The sequence below is a fragment of the Poecilia mexicana genome, unplaced genomic scaffold, assembly GCF_051168715.1.
Source record: "Poecilia mexicana isolate PSO_F unplaced genomic scaffold, ASM5116871v1 scaffold_11, whole genome shotgun sequence".
Lineage (NCBI taxonomy): Eukaryota > Metazoa > Chordata > Actinopteri > Cyprinodontiformes > Poeciliidae > Poecilia > Poecilia mexicana.
The window spans coordinates 27,299,760-27,318,542 of record NW_028263380.1 but is presented as its reverse complement, the minus strand read 5'-3'; the positions used below and the strand labels follow the sequence as shown (position 1 = coordinate 27,318,542).

At 44.2% G+C, this 18,783-nt stretch overlaps 2 protein-coding genes across 2 annotated transcripts; one reads left to right on the top strand and one right to left on the bottom strand.

The window, feature by feature from the left end:
• The first annotated feature begins 366 nt into the window (after window positions 1–366).
• LOC148156614 (uncharacterized) lies at window positions 367–3,805 on the top strand. The gene is made up of 3 exons (XM_088009835.1): window positions 367–387; window positions 1,176–1,371; window positions 2,562–3,805. The coding sequence occupies exons 1-3, from the start codon at window positions 367–369 to the stop codon at window positions 3,602–3,604; spliced, it is 1,260 nt and encodes a 419-aa protein (XP_087865961.1). The 3' UTR covers window positions 3,605–3,805.
• An 8-nt stretch (window positions 3,806–3,813) lies between these two features.
• Window positions 3,814–17,759, bottom strand: anxa14 (annexin A14). Its single transcript, XM_014995930.2, has 12 exons — window positions 17,600–17,759; window positions 17,438–17,534; window positions 17,274–17,362; window positions 14,895–15,008; window positions 14,735–14,825; window positions 14,575–14,654; window positions 9,773–9,811; window positions 9,602–9,692; window positions 9,442–9,537; window positions 9,307–9,362; window positions 4,106–4,213; window positions 3,814–4,024 (listed from the first exon to the last, which is right to left on the bottom strand). The coding sequence occupies exons 1-12, from the start codon at window positions 17,618–17,620 to the stop codon at window positions 3,965–3,967; spliced, it is 942 nt and encodes a 313-aa protein (XP_014851416.1). The 5' UTR covers window positions 17,621–17,759; the 3' UTR covers window positions 3,814–3,964.
• Between the last annotated feature and the right edge of the window lie 1,024 nt (window positions 17,760–18,783).

The following is an 18,783-nucleotide window of genomic DNA, read 5'->3' as shown; positions in this document are numbered from 1 at the left end:
GAAAATCTGAGCAAACATTTAACTGGCGTGATAGCAGGAAGCAGCAGGACCTGCTGAGACCCACCATGAGCCAGCTGCTGAGGTAAACACAGACTCTGCCCCATCAGGTAGGGGCGGGGCCACACCTGGACAGGTGAGCAGCCGACAGCGGTGACAGGATGCATCACTTTCCTCCAATAACTTTAAACGATCCGGACTGTTCAGAGATCTGTTGGACCGCTGTCGCCCCCTGCTGGCAGAGCTACAACACTGACAGGAGGTTGAGTCTCCGGCCCATTTTCCTTCTGCAGCTCCAGTTATCAGTCCAATTCACTCCTGTTGGCATAATATTTCAATTAAGAAGAGAAATCACAGCAACAGCTGGTCATGAACAAGCATGTGGCGACAGTGGGAAGGACGAGACCTCCAGGGGAACCAGGACACAGAACCTCATTCTGGGTTTCATGAGGAATAATAATAATGTTTATGAAACTGAGGAGTGACTTCCTGGAGACTCTGAATGGATGTTGAACAGAACATAAATCTCTGAGCTAATTCTGGTGGTTCTGGTGGTACCAGATGATACCAGAACCACCAAGCTGGGATTCAGAACCAACACATCAATCATGGGGTCTCTGACCTTCATTCAAAACGGATCAACTGATAATAATAATCAGTGATAATCACGGTTCTGGTAGTTTCTGGTTCTGTCATATTTGCTGATTTTTGGTCCTGAAACTTCCCTTCAGCTGAACCTCAGCACCGGCCCATATTCTACAGAACCGGACATTTGTTCTGTGTGTGTTTCCTAATATTAACAGAGTGTATGTTGTGAGCCATGAAGCCCTCCAGCTGCGGACCATATTTAATACCCGGTTATATTTTAAACCCAGCAGCTGATTCACGTTTTGAGGAAGTTCATGGTCTTCAGTTTTCCAGGCGATCAATGATCCACCTGGAGGAGTGAATCACTTCTTTCACCTTCAGGCGCCGCCATGCAAACATCATGCCGGATTAGCACAGGATAAAAATTAAACTCTTTCTCTATATCACAAGGAGGGGCGAATATTTTCAGAAACTATAAACTGATTAAAATGTGTTGTTGACTGAGTTTTATGGAGAAACTCAAGATGAACTTGTTTCTGCTGAACGGTTTGATTGGTCAATAATCTCCAGAACTCTAATTTTACCGTCAGCATGCAGAGGTGGAGGCCCAGTTTCAAACAGCTTCCTGGTTCCACATCTACTCTCCTCCCTCTGAGATCACATCGTATAAAAGCAGAGGTTCCTCTCTTCGTCTCAGTCAGGTCCCACCGAAGCTTCAGGTAAACTTCTCCAGGTTTTTGCACCATGAAGACGTCGACTCTGGTCGTCTTCTGTCTGCTTCTGCAGGTATCGTTCACAGTTCTAATCAATGGAGACGCTTTCCCTCTTAGCCAGGGAGTTTCCACTTGGTTTGGATGCATTTTCTTTTACTTAATGAATTAATTCATCAATTAAAATCTGTATTTTTTGTAATCAGGTAATCTTTGTTTGCCAATGTGAAATATTTCATCATAATAACAGAACCAATGTGTAAGGGGGTAAACACCTTTTCACTGCACTCTCCATGTCAATGTTGTATTATAAGTGAGAGCAAATGTTGACAAGAGTGGACTTAGGAGCAGAGCCTTGAGGATCTCTGCTCAGAGCAGGAATCTGACATAATATTCCCAGTCAGTAGAAAGGCTGTTATTGGCTGGTCCTCAGCTGTTCATCATTTCACCGGATGGCTTTAACAATGTTCCAGAACTCAGCCAGGTGAGTTTTAGACAGACCAGTCCTTCACACAACCTGATCCACTGATCTGAAACCAAACATTCAACATTTTTACCTGAAAACCTGACAGCAAGGTTTTCTGTCAGAGAACCGCTTCAGGTCCAGACAGGTTGAGGGACAGTTGGCTTGTCTACGACTCCTCTTCTATAATTATTATTTTATTAATATTTATTATCTTCAAAGAAAACAATAAAAACGTTTCTTACTTCCTCATTGAGTCAAATATTGCTGCGGTTCAGTCGAGTCTTTATCTCTGTTTTGAATAACTAACACCCAGACTAGTTTCCTTACTGAATGATATCAGAAGAAAGCAAAACAGAAGCTTTAAACTTTTCAGGTTCTTACCAGACATTGTAGTCAGTTTCCCGAAGGAGGACAAATCGGATCTTCTTTAGTATCTTGCCAAAGTGGAGCCCCATCTGATAACTTGGGCTTTGGTGCATTTGTTTGAACAGGAGATGTCGGAATCTGCTGGAATGTCTCCAGGAAATGTTTCCAACATGTTTGAATTTTAGTTTTGATGGCAGCTCAGCCCACTATTGGTGTCAGCTGGACTCAATGGTGACCACTACAAGGAAGTCAGCCGACCTTCAAACACTCCAAACCTTCAGCAGCACCAACTGACGGGTCTAGCTAACGGATACATTTGGGGCTTCATGTTTACCTTTTCTTTCTAAATTACTAACATCTGAGAATTCTGCTAGTTAAACATCTGTGTGACATTCACTGACTTCTAACACTGATCAAACCAATTCTCTGTGCAGGTGTACCCAATATCTGGAGCAGCAACTACAACAATAACTTTATCAACAACTTCACCAACAACCCCATCTGCCTCCTCACCAACAACCCCATCTGCCTCCTCACCAACAACCCCATCTGCCTCTTCACCAACAACCCCATCTGCCTCCTCACCAACAACCCCATCTGCCTCTTCACCAACAACCCCATCTGCCTCCTCACCAACAACCCCATCTGCCTCCTCACCAACAACCCCATCTGCCTCTTCACCAACAACCCCATCTGCCTCCTCACCAACAACCCCATCTGCCTCCTCACCAACAACCCCGTCCTCCTCTTCACCAACAACCCCATCTGCCTCCTCACCAACAACCCCATCTGCCTCCTCACCAACAACCCCATCTGCCTCTTCACCAACAACCCCGTCCTCCTCTTCACCAACAACCCCGTCCTCCTCTTCACCAACAACCCCATCTGCCTCCTCACCAACAACCCCATCTGCCTCCTCACCAACAACCCCATCTGCCTCCTCACCAACAACCCCATCTGCCTCTTCACCAACAACCCCGTCCTCCTCTTCACCAACAACCCCATCTGCCTCCTCACCAACAACCCCATCTGCCTCCTCACCAACAACCCCATCTGCCTCTTCACCAACAACCCCGTCCTCCTCTTCACCAACAACCCCATCTGCCTCCTCACCAACAACCCCGTCCTCCTCTTCACCAACAACCCCATCCTCCTCTTCACCAACAACCCCATCTGCCTCCTCACCAACAACCCCATCCTCCTCCTCACCAACAACCCCGTCCTCCTCTTCACCAACAACCCCGTCCTCCTCTTCACCAACAACCCCATCCTCCTCTTCACCAACAACTCCATCTATGTCTTCGTCATCATCCAGCTCAGCCACCATAACTCCCTCCAGCAGACCCTCTCTGAGTGGATGCTGTGGCTTCAGATCTCCTTTGCTGCTTTCTGCAGCTCCTCTCCTGCTCTACTTGTTCTTCCTGTGAACCTCAAACCTCATCAAAACAAATTTTCTGAAAAATCAGAAGTACTGTAGAACCACAGATATGATTTGTTCTTTATCTTCTAAGGGGGCTTTTGGTTAAAATAAGGATTTAAAGATTTGATTTTTAGCATTCTGAATTGATTGATGAGAGTATTTCTGTCAGCTTGTGTTTAAGGGTACATGCTCACATATTAATGCTTGTTCTTATGGTTCTGCTCAGTTTTGAGTAAATAAAAGAAGCTCACGCTGCCAGTCCTCTGTTTGTTTGCATGTTTAAGTTTTAATGAGTTCTGCCTTCATGTTACACATTAAAACAAAGAACCAAAGTTACAGATGAAAGTCAGAAACGTCATTAATATGAAAAGAAGATGTGAAACATGAACAAACAGGTTCCTGGAGAGGCGGTTCAGTTTAATCTTCAGACCGACAGATGGCCTGCAGAGCCAGCAGCTGCTCCCCTTTAAAATGTTTCTGAGGGGCAATCAGAGAACAATCAGGTCAATAAAGGTTGCAGGTGATGCAGTGCAGGTGATGCAGCAACATGAGTCCAACCTGCAGAGTGGAGTAGAGAGACGATCCGCTGAGCCTGAGGAACGCCGCGCGGATTCGCAGCAGGTCTTCCTCGCTGTGGGACACCATGATGCCCTGAACCAGCGACGTCTGCAGAGGGAAAACCATCAGGGATCCATCCGGTAGGCAACCTGACTGACTACAGCACCCTGACTGACTGCAGCAACCTGACTGACTGACTACAGCAACCTGACTGACTGCAGCAACCTGACTGACTGCAGCAACATGACTGACTGACTGCAGCAACATGACTGACTGACTGCAGCAACATGACTGACTGACTGCAGCAACATGACTGACTGCAGCAACATGACTGACTGACTGCAGCAACATGACTGACTGACTGCAGCAACCTGACTGACTGCAGCAACATGACTGACTGACTGCAGCAACATGACTGACTGCAGCAACATGACTGACTGCAGCAACATGACTGACTGCAGTAACCTGACTGACTGACTGCAGTAACCTGACTGACTGCAGCAACCTGACTGACTACAGCACCCTGACTGACTGCAGCAACCTGACTGACTGCAGCACCCTGACTGACTACAGCACCCTGACTGACTACAGCACCCTGACTGACTGCAGCACCCTGACTGACTACAGCACCCTGACTGACTACAGCACCCTGACTGACTACAGCACCCTGACTGACTGCAGCACCCTGACTGACTACAGCACCCTGACTGACTACAGCACCCTGACTGACTGCAGCACCCTGACTGACTACAGCACCCTGACTGACTGCAGCACCCTGACTGACTACAGCACCCTGACTGACTGCAGCACCCTGACTGACTGCAGCAACCTGACTGACTGACTACAGCAACCTGACTGACTGCAGCAACCTGACTGACTGCAGCACCCTGACTGACTGCAGCAACCTGACTGACTACAGCACCCTGACTGACTGCAGCACCCTGACTGACTGCAGCACCCTGACTGACTACCGCACCCTGACTGACTGCAGCACCCTGACTGACTGCAGCAACCTGACTGACTGACTACAGCAACCTGACTGACTGACTACAGCAACCTGACTGACTGCAGCAACCTGACTGACTGCAGCAACCTGACTGACTGACTACAGCAACCTGACTGACTGACTGCAGCAACCTGACTGACTGCAGCACCCTGACTGACTGCAGCAACATGACTGACTGCAGCACCCTGACTGACTGCAGCAACCTGACTGACTGCAGCAACATGACTGACTGCAGCAACCTGACTGACTGACTACAGCAACCTGACTGACTGACTGCAGCAACCTGACTGACTGCAGCAACCTGACTGACTGCAGCACCCTGACTGACTGACTACAGCACCCTGACTGACTGCAGCAACCTGACTGACTGCAGCAACATGACTGACTGCAGCAACATGACTGACTGCAGTAACCTGACTGACTGACTGCAGCAACCTGACTGACTGCAGCAACATGACTGACTGTCTGCAGCAACATGACTAACTGCAGCAACATGACTGACTGCAGCAACATGACTGACTGCAGCAACCTGACTGACTGACTACAGCAACCTGACTGACTGCAGCAACCTGACTGACTGCAGCAACATGACTGACTGTCTGCAGCAACATGACTAACTGCAGCAACATGACTGACTGCAGCAACATGACTGACTGACTACAGCAACCTGACTGACTGCAGCAACATGACTGACTGCAGCAACATGACTGACTGTCTGCAGCAACATGACTGACTGTCTGCAGCAACCTGACTGCACCAACCTAACTGACTGTCACAGTCACTCTGAAATATTCATGTTTCTCAAAATATTACTGCCAGCTGCTGGCCTGAAACCATCCGCCTGATTTCTAGAGGTTAAGATGAATCAGCAGAATTAGTCCTGGTCATGTTACAGTACCTGACCGGGTCGTGACCCGACCCAGTCCCCACAGGATCAGATCGATTCAAGATGTTTTCTTTAGATTTCGCTCGTTGTCAACACTAAGACAAACACAAAAGAATCGCAGGTGTTGCATAAACTGGTAATTTGTGGCGCCCCCTAGAGGTCCACCCACACTGTCACCATTTGAGGAGTTTAAACATTTTAAATGCGCTGTCTGTGAATGCTATATGGAAGCCAGTTTCCATGAAAATAAAAATAAAAGCCCAACAGAAAGTCATAATTACGAGATTTAGAGTCATAATTTTGAGATTCAAAGTAATAATTACAACTCTGAAAGTCAATTTTTGAGACTGAAAGACAAAATTACGCACTTCTTCATTGATTTTATATAACTTAGCTTATATTAACCTGCACTGGAGAGCAGAGGCGAGTAGTAACGTATGAGAGGCCTCTCATAGTAACGGATTACATTTACTCCGCTACATGTAATTGATTAACTTTTTTGCAGTACTGCACTGTACTTTTTTACTTTTGCTTGAGTAATATTGTTGTTATTATTAGCATCACTATGATTTCTGAACACGTTTTCTACCTTCTGTCAATAAATTTTACTGATGGAAAAAAAAAAAACACTTAACCACAAACACCAGAAACAGGCACACAGTGAGACATCCTGTTTGAACATCAGCTTTGTTGTTCTAATTTTATTTTCAGATTTGCCATCTGCTGACATGACTATATAGAATTATCACTGGGATGTTTTTTGGCCCTATTCAAACACATAAACACGACCTCCTGCAAGTGTTGGTGTCATAAGATTATTTATTTATTTTTTAGTTTTTCTTCTGCCTGAATGTAGTATTTTGTACAAACGCTAGGTTTTAGTCTTTAAAATTCCAGAATTTGTACATTATTTTATATTTTTGTCTGTCTGATTACATATTTTTAAAATATTTAATCAGGTGTTATGGTCAGTTTTTCAGCACTACCTACTTGTGTGAAAATATGTAGAAGTAGTGTTGCTCTTTCCTGAGTAAAATCTTTGGTTCCTGGCCTTGGAGGACGTTACATGGGTCTGCGCAGGCGCAAAGAAACGAGTTAGCACATAAAGAAAGAACATCGTTTTCAGTTGCCCGAACCGGTACCAGAGCGATTCAATTCGGAAAACGGGTTGCTAGTTCTGGTCATCTAAGTGTTCGGATGGTCTTTTGTAATACTTTTACCTCGTTGCTGTGCTGTTATGTCGGAACAGTGAACAACCGGTCCGATGCGCGGCCAGCTAACTCCGACCCCCCAGCTGAGGATGTGTCCTCTAATGAGCGCATCTTCTGGAACATTCATCAGATATTGGTAGGTTATGTCACTAAATAATAACTAATGGTAGTCCAGCTCCGCACTGTTTAAATAGGGGATTTTGAGAGGAAAAAAATGCTAGTGACCACGGTAACGGCCTTACGTTTTTCTTGGGGCTAAGTGTTAGCTATGCATGCTAATGAAGTTTTCCTGGTTTTGGCCAAGTTGAAGAGGAAGGGAGAGGAGTCAAAGATTTTACTCCGGTCAGAGAATCACTAAAATAAGTATTTAGTAAAAAGGCTGCTTAAGTACTTTTTACTAAATACGTTTACTATTTATAACACCTGATTTAATATTTTACATTGATGTGATTGGACAGAAAGAATGGTTTTGTGTAAAGTGTGATATTTTAAAGACTAAAATGAAACAAATTAATACAAATAAATAGCATAATTACAAAATAACATGAAGACAGAGGAAACATTTATTTTTTCCAGTACAACTGATACACTAGATCAGTGTTTTTCAACCACTGTGCCGCGGTACACTAGTGCACCGTGAGTGATCGTCTGGTCTGCCGTGGAAATTATCCAATTTCACCTCCCGTATTTTCCGCTGCTACTTTTTTCCTACACTTTGAACCATGCGACTTTAACTGTGGATTTTTCTTCAACCACCAGGGGGCTCTTTAGCAGGAAGTGAATCATTGGAAGTCAAAATTGGAAATCAAAGAAGAACGCGCTAGTTTTCATTTAGAACAAGCACATGCTAGCAGCAGGCACGGCGGAGAAATGCTTTCAAACTCATATGATGCAGCTTCTAAGTCGAGGAGTATCGATCTGGCAGGACAGGAGGGAAATAAAGCCGCTGCAGAGCCGGTGTTGTTCACTCGGCGTGAACAAAACCGGCTTTGGAGACGGAGAACTGCGTCCTTAATATATCCAGCAGTTATTAGGACGCAGCCCTCTGCTGGGTCCTTATGGGAAACCGAGAGCGGCAGAGATACCAGTGGCCTGTAGCCCGGTGCGGCTGATATATATAAATTCCCGGGGGGGGCTAAAAAAAATTTGAAGGTGCGGTTTATAGCATGGTGCGCTCATAGTCTGGAAAATACGGTAATTGGTCTTAAAAGATTTTTTGAAAACGAATTAATTATCTGCAAATGATGCCATCTTTGAGTGTCTCTGCTGTAGTAGTGACTAGCGGCGTAATCATGTCATTTTATTACCACTAGATGGCAGTAGGTACAGAGCATTTTACATTAAAACAAGAGAATTAGTGAAGCATGAATGTTACTACATTCATGCTTCACACCACAGTGTTGTGGCTGTTAAGGTGTATTTTTGAAGGGGACATGTTAAGTGCAATTTGAAATAAGAAATGTAAAATATGATATTTATTTGATTCCTATTCAAGACACTTTGATAAGAATGACTATATTCAGGGGTCTCAAACTCCAGTCCTCGAGGGCCGCTGTCCTGCAGTTTTTAGATGTGGCACAGGTACAAAACACTGGAAGGAAATGGCTTAATTACCTCCTCCTTGTGTAGATCAGTTCTCCAGAGCCTTGCTAATGACCTAATTATTCTATTCAGGTGTGGTGCATCAGAGGCACATCTAAAAGTTGCAGGACAGTGGCCCTCGAGGACTGGAGTTTGAGACCCCTGATTATATGTAATATAGGCGGCTACAGAGTATCTTTGTTTACATTTTTGGTTGGTGGTTTGCCTCCTGATTTTTTCAATTAAAATAATGTACCTTGGCTCAGAAAAGGTTGAAAAACACTGCACTAGATAATGTGTTAATATTTAACATATAAAATGTTTGCTACATCTTCTTAAATGCTAAATGTTTCACAGGCTCAGAAAATAGAAAATATTACTAAATCAAAGCTGGTGTACAGACAAGAGGTCTCACTTCAACATAAACTGTGGGTGTGTCTGTTTCTCTTTTGGTTAATATGTGCCCTTTGCCCTCATCACCGGGCCTTGTGTGGGTGTTGACCAGTCATCGTCTCACCTTCATGGTGAGCAGTCTCTGGGCGAGGTAGACCTCGGGGTTCTGGATGCACTGAACTGTTCCAATACAAACACAGAACCGTGAGGAGCCAATCAGTCAGCTCAACAATCAGCAAACCTCTAACCTGGGACTCACCTAAAACTCTCAGGCCGAGCCGGAAGTCTCCTGAGAAGCGTTTCTCCACCAGCTGATCCACCGTCTGCCCCGTCTCCAGCTCCAGCTCCATCAGCACTGCCAGACGTTCACAGTGAGCGTCTCAGCTCCACCTGCAGGCCGCAGTCGGTCACACACTCACCTTTATCCAGGTGATCCGAGTCTCTGGACGTCAGGATGTTGATCCAGGGTCCGGCTTCTGCTTTCTTCCCACTGAGAGATGCAGCGAGAGCCTGGGGACGTAGCAGAGCAGAGCTGGAGCTCAGGCAGAGAGAGTGGAAATGATCTGGACTGCATGAGGAGCAGAAAATACCTGAACGTCTGTCTGGACAGAGCCTGCAGTGGCGGCTTTCTGTTGGGACAAAATGGAGGACAAACGACACGCTTCATCTTCCTGCTGGGACTAAACCAGTTTTATGCACATTACTCAGATTAATTCCAACTAAAGATGGGCTGTAAATGTCTTTGCACAACAATCCAGAAAACATTTTGCTCTAAATTAACCAGAAGACATTTTTTTCCCTCAACAGAAACTTGGAGGGAATATAAAGAGTTTCCTGGTTCTCATCTGCTTTTCTTTGTCTTCAGTGTTAAGTAATATTCAGTAGGAATGCAAACTTTTAAAAGATTTACGATTAATTGTCCATTAATGGTTTATTATATTAAAATTAGATAGACTAATGACATTTGCTTAAACCAGAGTGTCCAAAGTGCGGCCTGGAGGCCATTTGCGGCCCTTGGAATAGTTCTGGTTCATCACAGTTCAGGCAGCTGATGCAGATTTAAAAACAATGTTGAGATGAAGTTTTCACTGATACCAGGTAAGGTGCATAACAAAGTATTCATCCAGGTTCTTGCTTTTAATTAAATTTCTTTTAATAGTTTAAAAAGATTAAAAAAAAAAAACATCCAGTGACTTCACTGAAATGCAGGCCATTTAATAAACTGGTCCAATTAAAGCAAGAGTCAGCCAAAGAAAATCTAGTCCAGTGTTTCTCAACCTTTTTTGGGCCAGCGCCCCCCTGGCCTTTATCCAGGTCCCTCACCGCCCCCCACCAAATAATTTGTAGGCTACTTTGCACTGACTATTATTTTATTATTAATATTACTATCACTATTGTAGATGTTTTGATTTTTATGCTTGTTTCTGCATTGATCCTCAAAAATAATTTCCCAGAGAACAAAAGCTCATGGGAATAGAAATTATTTTCACAGGCGTCTACGAAAAATGCAATGAACATTCAAGTTAAAATCGGTAGGCCTAACAGCAGCCAATCAGAGCGGAAAACATATTCTTATTCTGTGTCATTTTCTTTTTGTTAAATATTCCACAAAATTACCAGATAAGATGTTCAACATGCCAGTTTAAACTTTGAACTATTTGCAAACCGACTGAGCTCTGCAACATTAAAACATGGATAGAACTATAACTACATTAATCATAACTCTTCTCTTCAGTGTTTCTGTTTCTGGTGGTGCAGCTCTGTGCTGCCTTCAGGAGAATGGGACATCAGAGTATCATCTATAAAACTTCACCCACATGGCATTTACTGTGCAAACCAGAGCTTTCACTGGAAAAACAAAAGTTCCTTTTAATGCCATAGAAATATGAGACAGAAACATGGATTATATTTTTATATAGACCTGTCTATTGATTATAGATTAATAGTTTTACTGGACAGAAATTACAAAGAGCAAATCTGGTTCTTGATCAAATCCTAATGAGTCAAACTGAAAGTGTCATGGAGTCGTCACTTAGTTTCATCTGATTATTATTATCCTCTCTTGGTTTATTGCTATGTCCACGTTAGTTTCTTTCCTGTTGCTAGATTTATTTTATCATGTATTGACGCTCACCATCAGTAATCTTCTCTCATCACCTGCTGTGCCGCCTAATCATCATGTTTCACATCATGTGTTGATTTTTCACTGTTCAGTGTCTGATTCCCTGTTTTTATGCCATAATTCACATCTAGTTCGTCGTTCCGTTTTATGTCCCGCTTCTCCTGTTTCAGAAAAAAGTGCAATGTGCGCGTCTTTATTTTATTTTTTTTTACCCCCTAATTGTGCCGGGCGGTCTGGAAACGTATCGATGGGGAAAAGCCAGACTGACATAAACCTTTTAAAGCAACGGAAACAATTTCGGTATTCCGATTATTGAAATTTAAAAGTGCTGTGTTGTTCCATCAGCCCCGTTTCATACCGGACCACTTACAGCACTGGTGTTAAAATGAACGCTCTCTATCGAGGTATCACCATGGAGGGATTTCTTTATTTAAATGGGTTCATTTTTCAGAGGGATACAAAGTGAGGGTATCGTGATTTTAGTAATTACATGTTTATAAGAAGTCAGGGGGGTCGTCCTGCCTCAGGTGGAGGAGTTTAAGTATCTGGGGATCTTGTTCACGAATGAGGGAAGAAGGGAGATCGACAGGCGGGTTGGTGCAGCGTCTGCCGTGAAGCGGGCGCCGTACCGATCCGTCGTGGTGAAGAGAGAGCCGAGTCAAGAAGCGAAGCTCTCGATTTACCAGTCGATCTACATTCCCACCCTCATCCCTCATGTGTGGATGAGCCAAAACTTTCTCCAACTGAACAGAAACAAACTGAAGTTATTATCTTTGGACCGAAAGAGGAGCGAACTAGAATCAATGCTCAGCTTCAGTTATTACAACTGAAAACCAGCGATCAGCCCGAAACCTGGGAGTAGTGATGACCTCTGACCTGAACCTTCAGAGCCACATTAAGACAGTCACAAAGTCGGCCTTCTATCACCTGAAGAACATCTCCAGGATCAGAGGACTGATGTCTCAGCAGGATCTAGAGAAACTCATCCATGCGTTTATCTTCAGCCGCATTGATTCCTGCAGCAGCGTCTTCACAGGTCTGACTAACAAATCAATCCTCCAGCTGCAGCTGATCCAGAAGCTGCTGCTGCTGTTCTCACTAAAACCAGGAAGATGGAGACATAACACCAGTTTTAAAGTCCCTACACTGGCTCCCTGTAGCTCAGAGGATAGACTTTAAAATACTGTTAGTTTATAAATCACTGAACGGTTTAGCACCACAATACATTAAAGATCTGTTATGGCTGTACCAACGTCTAGACCCCTCAGATCTTCTGGTTCTGGTTCTGCTCTGCACCAGAACCAGAACCAAACGAGGAGAAGCAGCATTCAGTTTCTATGCACCACAGATTTGGAACAAACTTCCAGAAAACTGTAAAACAGCTGAAACACTGAGAGCCTTTAAATCTCAACTTAAAACCCACCTGGTTGGAGCTGCTTATGGCTAAATTAGGGTTAGAGTGGGTTTTGATGTTTTTGATGTTTTTAATGTTTTTACTTTTTATCTATTTATTTATTTTAAATGGCGTTTTGACTAAAAATCTGTAAATTGCGTCCTGTCAGGTGACGGGGCCTGGATAATACCCGTGTTAAACGGACGGCGGAGTCCGGCGACGACAGGCACTTAAATTCCGTAACAAAACTGTGTTTTTTTTCAAAATCTCTCTCTTTTTTACTGTTTATTCAATGTCATGCTGTTTTATTTTATTTTTTTCTTTAATTATGTAAAGCACCTTGAAATGCCTTGCTGCTGAAATGTGCTATGCAAATAAAATATGATTGATTGATTGATTGATCCATAGTCATGAGCTTTGGGTCATGACCTAAAGAACGAGGTCACGGATACAAGCGGCCGAAACGGGTTTCCTCCGCAGGGTGGCTGGGCTCTCCCTTAGAGAGAGAAGCTCGGTCATCCAGGAGGGACTCAAGAGTAGAGCTGCTGCTCCTCCACGTCGAGAGGAGCCAGTTGAGGCTTGGGCATCTGGTCAGGATGCCTCCTGGACGCCTCCCTAGTGAGTTCTTTTGGGCACGTCCCACCGGGAGGAGGCCCCAGGGGAAGACCCAGGACACGCTGGAGGGACTTTGTCTCTCAGCTGGCCTGGGAACGGCTTGGGGTTCCCTCGGAGGAGCTGGAAGAGGCTGGAGAGGGAAGTCTGGGCCTCCCTTCGGAAGCTCCTGCCCCTGCGACCCGACCCTGGGTAAGCGGCAGAAAATGGACGGATGGACATGTTTATAAGAGCGATTTTCTGTTGTCCTTCCATGGAAGCGGGCAGCCGTCAAACGGAAATAAAACACTTTTCAATATAAGTTGCTGCTTTGACATAACAGAACTGCCAAAACGTGTACAAAAATACCAGACAAAGTGAATCACAGCACCGTCATCAGCCGGTGAGACGCTGAACTGATGCGGTGAAGCTACCAGTAGCAGGAGCGGAGCAGCGCCAAGAAGCTACAAACACTGAAGAGGAGGAGAAGAAGAGCTGCCATCGATACCGTTGCTGCCAAGCGTGATTTAATGTTACACAATACAGTTTTACCAAGTTGCTCAAAGTCTAAACTGGCATTGTTGTGCATATAAGGTGTAAAGTTTACCTTCGACCAAACGCCCCCAAAGGCATCCCAGCGCCCCCCTTTTGTAAAAATTTCCGCCAGCGCCCCCTGCCGTCCTCTGAACGCCCCCCAGGGGGCGTTACCGCCCACTTTGAGAACCGCTAATTTGGGAGATGAAAAATGTAGTTTATGGTTTGCTGTTTTCTTAAATCTGGCAAACCTTTTTTTGTTGTTGTTTTAATCTTAATTATTTCATTAACATGTTGATTGTTTAGGTTATTGTTTTTTTTTATCAGGTAAACAATAAAAAAATAAAACAGTTTTGCCATTGAAATGATGTTTTTCCCGGGGTCTGCCTCATCCTGACATTTTGGCCCCCATGCCAAAACGTTTGGACACCGCTGGCTTTCAGCGCGCCATCCAGCAGAGGGCGCCGCTGCTCATCTTTAAGCAGAAACAAAGATGGCGGCGCCATCTCTGATCGGGAAAGAAACGGTCAGAGATGGTTTATGCAGTCAGCTGACACAAAATAATGTTAACATTTAATTTTTTTTTAAATTCAGCAAATTCTGAAAACTTCAGTCCTTTTTGGAAAGACGGTCGTCTCTTTGAAAACCCTGGATTTGAAGAAAATGGCTTCTTTACATTAACGTACTAATTGATGATATTGAGCAGGTTTCCTGTTTCCTGTCTAAAGTTAGAAAGACTTAAATAAATTTACATTCAGCAGAGCCACAACCAGCCGGGCGAAGTCTCCACTGGTTTCTGCTTTCAGCTCCTTCTCCAGATCCTTCTTATACACTGAAACCAGAGAACCAGCATCAGAACCAGCATCAGAACCAAACCGGGCCTGATTCCAGCAGGAAGGCCCAGAGACTCACTCTGCCTGTAGACGGCAGCCACTTCCTGCAGCGTCTTCCTGGAGCGGGAACACAGGATCTCCAGCAGCGTCTCCTCATCGGTGCCCAGACCCTGCAGACACACGACCGGATGAGAACCCAGACGGTGCTGGTGAACTCCCGACCGGACCTGGAGGCTCACCGCCATGGCCGCCTTCAGCCGCTGGGCCTCCAGCTGCTCCGGCAGCATCACCAGCTGCAGCAGCAGCTCCTCCAGCTCTCCAGACAGAACCTTCTTCAGAGCGCCGCTCAGATCCTGCAACGGCACAGAAACACCTGAAGGCAGCTCCAGAACCAGGCCCAGCCTCATTCTCCAGAGAGGAAGAAAAGTCCCAGGGCAATTAAAAAAAATAAATGAATGAAAAAAAATTATTAAAAAGTAAATAAGTATTAAAAATAAATTACATAAATAAAAAAACTAAAAAAAATCAAATAAAATTTAAATATTAAAAATATTTCCATGTAAATAGAAACAGTAAAATAATAAAAAGGTTCATGTTAGTAAAAAATTTAAATAAAAAAATATTGAAAAATAAAATACCAAAATAACATTAAAAAAATAATTTTAATTGTGTATAAGATAAGCTTAAATAAAACATCAGCAGGATCTGTAATTTTTTTATTGAATTAGAATAATCAGAATGAAAGAAACTGATTGTGTTCCATGTTATCTGTGTGTTTCCTGTCGTCTGCAGAGCTTCTGTCCTCAGCTTTAACGCTGCAGGAGGAGCTGCGGCTGCAGGACGGCCGTGATGAGCGAGAAGGCCACAGAGCGGGAAGGAGGCGGTGAAATACAGCTCCTTCTGCAAACACAGGTGTGTTCACGCATGTTTGGTCAGCAAACACAAAGTTCAGGGATCAAAGTGCAGCAGCGACCCGGAGAGACATGTTGAGTAACAGGGAGGCTCCCTACTCCATCATTCATTCATCCATTCATTCATTCATTCACACCTCTTCCTGGGCGTCGCACCGTGTGTTTTAACACTTTCCACTGTGAGATGGTTAATATTTTCACTTTTCATGCAGTTTTGCTCTAAAACTTGAATCCTCTCTTTGTTCTGAGCGGAACTGATGTGAGCGCATGTATCAGTGTAACTTTTATATGTCACACTCTGACACTCCTGTTCCTCATGTATGGAACACAGAGAAGGCCAAAATGTGTGAAATTTCATGTCTTTTATATGTAAAATATGTTCCTAACACACAGGCCACTGCATTCACAACTTAAAGTGAATGCAAACTGCCGTTTCATCCAATCAGCATCCAGTCCTTGGATGAAAAAATCACAAGCGGCGATTCAAAATACTCCAGGAAGTGACAGAAACAAAACAAAACATAATAAACTTAACCCTGTCATGGTGCCTCACTTAACCTGCCCCCCTGCAGGGGGAGGTCTTGGCTTTCTGTCGTCTCCTTGCCAGGCGCTGCATTTTACTCTGCTGGAATCTCCTACACCTCCATCCACTTCACCTCCATCCACTTCACCTCCATCTACTTCACCTCCATCTACTTCACCTCCATCCACTTCACCTCCATCCACTTCACCTCCATCCACTTCACCTCCATCTACTTCACCTCCATCCACTTCACCTCCATCCACTTCACCTCCATCTACTTCACCTCCATCCACTTCACCTCCATCCACTTCACCTCCATCCACTTCACCTCCATCCACTTCACGATGGCTTAATACTGAAAGATCATGCTTGAAGATGGAAAAAGTTTTATTAACAGTTCTGCAAAATTTACTCACAAGTGGGCACCTTTTGTGACATACATAAAATTTTAGCTCCTCTCGCCCCCCCCCTTTTTTATTATTTTGTTAATGTATTCTTTTTTATGTTTCTATACTTATTTTGTCTCATTTTTTTATGTCGGTACGGTGATTTATGTTCGCTACAGGGAAAGGGAAAAAAATTTAAAAATCGGAGAAGTCATGTAAGTTTTGCAAAATGTATGTAACATCAATGAATGTATGATCTCCTGATAAACAAATAAAAATGAAAAACCTGTCATGGTAATGCATCCTGCCGGACGATAAATTGTCCCAGAAGTTATTAAGATAAATGATAATATTGAGACCATTTTCTAGTAACGTAACGGAAATGGGATAATGATGGAAGAACACTTAAACTGGAACCAGAAGACATTTTAAATATTCAAAATAAACAAACAAAACAGCAGAAATAAGAAATAAAATTAATTATTAGTCTCTGTAAACAAAATTATTCTTAAAAACAAAATGGTGATTTCAGACCAAAGAACCAGACTGAAAATCTTTATCATCCAGGTTTTGGTAGGAAGAGAAATCGATAAATCTAGCAAATGGAAATTATTGAGCTTGTTTTAATTTATCGTGTGATTAATTGGTTTACTTAAGTTAAGCAGAACAAATACGTTTACTTTGTGAATTTCAGGGAACGTTCCTGTATTTCTCTCGCTGCTATGTGAAGTGATGCTTGGTTTACTTTCTTCCCCTGAACCTTTGGGAACTTTCCCGCTCCACTTCCTGTCTGCGTACCTGCTTGGTTTGGTCCTGGAAGCTCTGGGCGACGGCTTGTCTCTGGGCGTTGTTGCGGTTGGTCAGGATCCTCACCAGCGCCGCCGCGTCTGAACAAAGTCCACAAACATCAGCCTCCCGGTTCGGAGCGGGTCAGGGGAACCTCACTCCAACCCGCCCCGTACCTTTCCTCTCCAGCGCCGCCTGGATGTCCGCCGCGTCTCGGTCCGGGTGGAAGTTGGGGAAGGGTCGGATGGTGCCGAGCGTCCCCCACCACATGTCCTGAGGAGACACACAGCTTAACATCGTCCTACGTCGGGTCAGAGACGGGTTCTGGTGTTACTCACTGAGGAGAAGTTTTCATCCATGGCTCAGCTTGAACAGAACCAGAACCAGCAGCAGAACCTTTAATTCTCTGAAGCCTCAGCTCCTGTCCTGAGTGTGTCCTTCCACCTGAAACTGGACGTCTTTCTGTCGTCCGGTATCCGAGACACACCTGCTGCAGGAACTCCTGACCAATCACAGCTCAGCTTTCTGTGAGCGTCAGCAGCTCATTGGTTCATGTGAGGACTCCCGGCTGGAAAACGATCCGCTCCGGGATGAACAGGAATCCTGACGGGCCGGTTCTGAGCAGGAAGTGATGCTGCCGTTAGCTGCAGATGTCCCTGGATAACGAAGACCTGATTTGGAGCCGTCCGCCTGCATGCTGCTCATGTCTCAGCAGGTCAAACATTCACAGCCTCCATGTTTCCCCATTCAGATCTAAAACCTGCAGCAGAGGAACACGATCCGGTGTTTTCACAGCAAACAGCCGAGCCGCTGCAGCTTTCTGCTTTCAAACAGCTTGCAGCTGAACTTAGAGGAAACTCTACATTGTAGACCACTTTCTACAATTTGTTTCATCAGGCTCCTTCTGCAGAGCGTATGTAAAGTTCCCAGGACTTACAGGCTTATTTCCTATGTTACCTTCCGGATCTTGGTTATTTTTAAAACCTTGCAGGTTCCTGAAAAGTGCAGATTGCTTTTCTGAAACTTCCAGGTTACTTTCTTTGAACCAACAGGAAACTTCCAGCAGGTGAATGCGACCTAAACCAGATTTTTTGGCCATATGTGAGCTAGGGCTGTGTAATAATATTGATTTTGCGATATATATCGATATTTTCTTTCCTAGAAAAAAATCGATATTCATCCCCAAGTATCGTAGCATCCAACTGTCACCTGTCTCACTCACTGCTTGCTTCGCCGGGAGAGTGATTAGGTCATCAGGCTTAGAGCGATTCCTTCAGATGTTAAGTGTCAAGGTTAAAAAGGTATCAAACTATTCAGAGCAGGTACTTGGTGCACTTTATTTACTTTACAAATGCATGTAAGCTACGGTTTGTACTGTTTCAATTAAAAGAAACATGTTTTCTCACCACTTCTTTGATTCATTTTGTCCAGCTGTTGACTTTAAGTCTGTGTCCATGTCCAACCAGAGCCAGGTATTGTGTAGTTGGTGCTTTTAATCAGTTTTCAGTTAAATTAATTCAAT